Consider the following 4,589-nt stretch of genomic DNA (forward strand, 5'->3'; position numbering starts at 1 on the left):
GGAGAGAATGAGCTGTGGTGGGAGGCTAGAAGACAATAATACTCTAATGAATAATATAATGCACTTTGAAATTATCAGTTGCATCATATAGAGCTGCTGACATATCAGAACACAAACTAACCATACTTGTTTTTCCACATGAGTACCCAAAGCAAAATGATAGCATCAGGTGCCTACAGCTGCCATGCAAGTATATTTATCTCCACACAACATGGTAGAGAGATAAACAGGGGTGAACCTTTTGCTGACTTCAACAAATAGCTTTACAAATATGATTGCATTGTCTACATGGAAAAGACATTTTTAAGATCTGAGATTGGACAAGTAAGAAAGAAGAAGGTGTTAAACTCTCACAGAGGACTGGTACAAAAGACAGCACAGAGAGCTATTGCCTGTTCTCACACTGCAATGTAGACAGACAAGGTAGCATACCAAAACCACTTTTTTTCTGGTTTTGTGTAGAATAGCATGAATTTTCTTCACAGCAGCTAGTATGGGGTTATGTTCTGGATTTATACTGAAAATGGTGTTGGTAACATATGGATGTTTTAGTAATTACTATGCAGCACTTGCACAGAGCCAAGGCCTTTCTACCTCTCATGCCACTCCACCACCAAGCAGGGTGGGGGTACATAAGGAGCTGAGAGCAGACACAGTTGGGACAGCTGACCCAAACTAACTCAAGGCATATCCCAGACTATATGGCATCGTGCTCAGCATAAAAAACTGGGAGAAGAAGGAAGGGGAGGATGTTCAGAGTGACAGCCTTTGTTTTCCCGAGTCACCACTATGCATGATGGAGCTCAGATTTTCTGGAGAGGGCTGAACACCTGCCTGCCAATGGGAAATAGGAAATGAATTCCTTGTTTTGCTTTGCTGACATGTGCAACATTTGCTTTGCCTATTAAACTGTCTTTATCTCAAGACATGAGTCTTCCCACTTCTGCCCTTCTGATTCTCTCTCCCAGGTTAGAGTGAGTGAGTGGCTGTGTGGGGCTTAGTTGTTGTCTGGAGTGAAACAACAACATTCCATACATACGTCAGCTTAGTTTTATGAAAATGTTATTACCAGGTTCTGAGTGGGCTTTGTCTTTTGAATACCTTGGAGAAAAGGAGGATCCAATCTACATTGTTACACATCAAATAAATATAATAGACTAGTCCCCCATTGTTGCTCCCCTTCATTTCCCATCACACTTCCCTCTAGTGAATACCAAAGCCAACCCTTTCCTCAGGCAAGGAATGCATCATCTTGCAAAGATGTATGCTTGAGAAAAACAGCCTCTTTGCCTTCCTGAACTTCTGCCTATTACTCTCATCATGACACAGATTAATTTCATCCAATAACAGATATGAAACAGTACTAGATCTTCTGATTGACTGGCTCTTCCTTATGATTATTTATCAAATACAAGACATATAGACAAAGTAGTGGTAAATAAATGTTATATGTACTATTTTCCCGTTTCCTAGTTTAAAGTCCAAGACAGGGAGAGAGTCAGCCTACAGATGACCAAAAAGACTGTTTCCAACTCACTTTAGGTTTGCACATTAACTATTAAACAAGTACATAAATCAAAACATCCTATGCCAAAGCTTGTCTTGGATCATCATTTTGAAGCTTAACACAAGTTGTCACTTTGAGTGTAAACTGAGATGGGACAAATGTGGGCTTGACTTCATTCAGCACAGAGATTTTTATAGAAAGGAAAATATACTTTGGTTAATGTGGAAGGTGCTACCAGAAACAGCATGGTGTCAGTTAAAAAGGATAAAATCAATGAGAAATGTTTTTTCCCTTGGCCTACAAACTACAATTATATTGATCATAGAAAGCATGAAAAAGGACCCTATAATACTGTATTCATTTATTGGATAATTATGACTTTGAGCTAGTGATTCTCCTACACTTTGCTATCTGAATAGTAAAGGCCAGACTGACATCATACTTGTACTGTTATTAAGTCAAGTCATCCTAATACCTGTACATTTTAAGGAAGTTGTAAGAGTGAACCTTGACTATTTCATTCTGTAACAGACTCTCTCTCAGTAAAGTTTTTAAAAAAAGGGTTTTAGACACCATAGATCTCAGTATTTCATTGATAGGTGACATTAATGCATAGCAACAAACTAATGTCAAACAGTAAAATGGTGAATAGGCACATTCTAGCAAAGAGAAAAGTGAAAAAGAAGGAAAAAGGCTAGATATTTTAAATTAATTTTTGTTACTATAGCCCAAGGCTTCCTCCTGATTCTTTTCAAGCTGCAATAAAAAGTATGTTAAATACTTAAAATGTGAACATGCAAGTTTACTTACTGTTTCCTGGATGCCAGCGCACTGCATTTAAATATGCATTGCAGTAATGGAAGAGAAATTCATGCTTAGATCGAGTAACTTTTCCTTGAAGTAAGGGCATCAGATCATGTCCATCAATAATTCTGTAAGAAAGCATGTCAAAATCAGAGGAATAACCAAAGCTCATTTTACAGAGAAGATATTATAACTCTGCACATCTGCACATACTTAAAAAAACCCAAACCTGAATGGCAAATCTGAAAGTTCACCTCCAGCTGGTCAATTCAGAGAAAATCCTTCAGATGCTCTTCCCCTTTGATTTTTACATGAGTTAAGGAGACACGAATTTTACATTTTGCCATCATGAATGGTTCTTTCTTCAACGGTTTGGGGTTTTTTGGGTGTTTTTTTTTTGTATGATTGGTTCTTTCTTCAACAGTTTGGGGATTTTTGGGGTTTTTTTTTTGCTACAACACAGTCCTTCAGGTATGCCTACTCAAGTGTTTGGGAGTAGTCTGGCCAAAGTAACTCTAAAACTAGAGAAATGGTGTGGAATATTTTCATCCCCAGAAGTAATGATAAGAATCTGTCCAGCAAATTATGTATGCCAGAGTACATGTTGTGGAATATTATCATCCCCAGAAGTAATGATAAGGATCTGTCCAGCAAATTATGTATGCCAGAATTTAAGACAGAAGTAGTCACTTCAAGCTTGAAAATTAACTACATTTAAATATGTGTTTATCAACTACATATATACACACACACATACACATATATAAATTCTCTAAATGCTGATGGACAATTTTCATGATGCTTTGAAGGAGTCAATGAATTTACATCAAAATTGAGTTATAAAATAATCAAGGCTTTTAAATGTTTCCATAAATTAAGCCTTTGAATTGCTGGAGTCAGCTGGCAGGGGAGAAAGCGCAATCAGCATTTTTGACCTGATATGAATTACTTCAAGCTAGTCCATGACCTAACAAGAAACAGTACTTATGGCATCTAGTCTACAACGAAGAATCAGAGTGGAGCAAGATACAAGTGGAAGTTACATAAGTATATTGGGATTTCTATCAAAGATATCAAAGAAAACATCAGTAAAACAAATCCTCTCAAGCAATATGAAGTTTGTAAGATCCACCACATTAAGAACAATCTAAACAGCATGTTTCTCCCTTAGTGGATTTGGAGGGCAACAGCATTTAGGTGGAAGCACCTTGCTGCTGAGACTGTCTCCCAAACAAGACAAAGCCTGGGGATGTAGCAGTGTCAGCAAAGCATCTGATGAATTTTATAAGTCCAGGGGGTTTTCTTATCAGGCTGCAAAAGGGATTATTTTAACTAACTTGTTATAGAAAAAAAAACACAACAAAACAAAACAAACAAAAGAAAAAAAAAACTGTGAGAAAAGCCTAACTGTCATTTTGGTATGTTTTGTTATATTAAGCAGGCCAAGGTTGAGTTCATTAAGTTCAAAGTAATTTACACTTGCAGTTCCTTTTTCTACCACATTCACTCATGCAGAACAGAATCTTCTTTGGTATATTTTGCTTTTAGTAAATAATTCCAGGTTTCATTTGACAATATAATGCTCTGATGGTATTCTCTTATTTTCTTGGTGCTTGGTGCTTGTTCTGCAAGTTAAGCTGTATTTACACAAAATGTTTCTGTAAAATATTTCAGTATGTCAGTATGAAAAGAGACAACATGCTATTGTAAGTAATGACAAAGAAGTGTTTTTACAGCTTAGCTTCTTCTTTACATTCTCACCTCTGTCTTAACAGACATCATCAGAATGTATAAAACATTTGTGACATTTTCTCTAAAACAGAGATGACTACAAAGCATACCTGTCAGAGGGTAACTGTGCCTCTGCAAGTTTGACTACAGTAGGAAAAATATCCATGTTACTTGTTGGCTCATCAATATAGGCACCAGACTGTATCACTCCAGGCCAACGGAGAAGGCCTGGAACACGAATACCTCCTTCCCAGTTTGTTGATTTTCCACCTGAAAAATTAAAGTTTTCTTTGCTGAAATATCAATTTCTTCTTATACAATACCCTCACCCCCAAGATTCAACTTCCAAATATTACACATTCTCTGTAGCTAGAATCTTTCCACTAAATATATTTATCTTATTTTTAATTTGTTAGATTTTCCACCTACAGTAGTACTTTCTCACAGCAAATCTACTAATATGTATTAGACAGAGCTTATAAAATGCATTTAGTTTACAAAAATGTAATTAGGTGTAGGAGATAAAAAAGCACTTTACAGAAATCTT

General features: G+C 36.5%; 1 protein-coding gene across 1 annotated transcript in view; it reads right to left on the reverse strand.

Moving 5' to 3' along the window:
* Positions 1-4,312, reverse strand: part of LOC103799686 (steryl-sulfatase-like) — a gene marked incomplete at its 5' end in the record, with an annotated part of 27,324 nt that extends 23,012 nt beyond the window's left edge. Inside the window, 2 exons of the mRNA XM_009072027.1 lie at positions 2,318-2,439; positions 4,153-4,312. Coding sequence (XP_009070275.1) covers positions 2,318-2,439; positions 4,153-4,312 — 282 coding nt within the window. The remainder of the gene's footprint in view (positions 1-2,317; positions 2,440-4,152) is intronic.
* Between the last annotated feature and the right edge of the window lie 277 nt (positions 4,313-4,589).

Source organism: Acanthisitta chloris, unplaced genomic scaffold (assembly GCF_000695815.1).
Source record: "Acanthisitta chloris isolate BGI_N310 unplaced genomic scaffold, ASM69581v1 scaffold263, whole genome shotgun sequence".
Taxonomy (NCBI): domain Eukaryota; kingdom Metazoa; phylum Chordata; class Aves; order Passeriformes; family Acanthisittidae; genus Acanthisitta; species Acanthisitta chloris.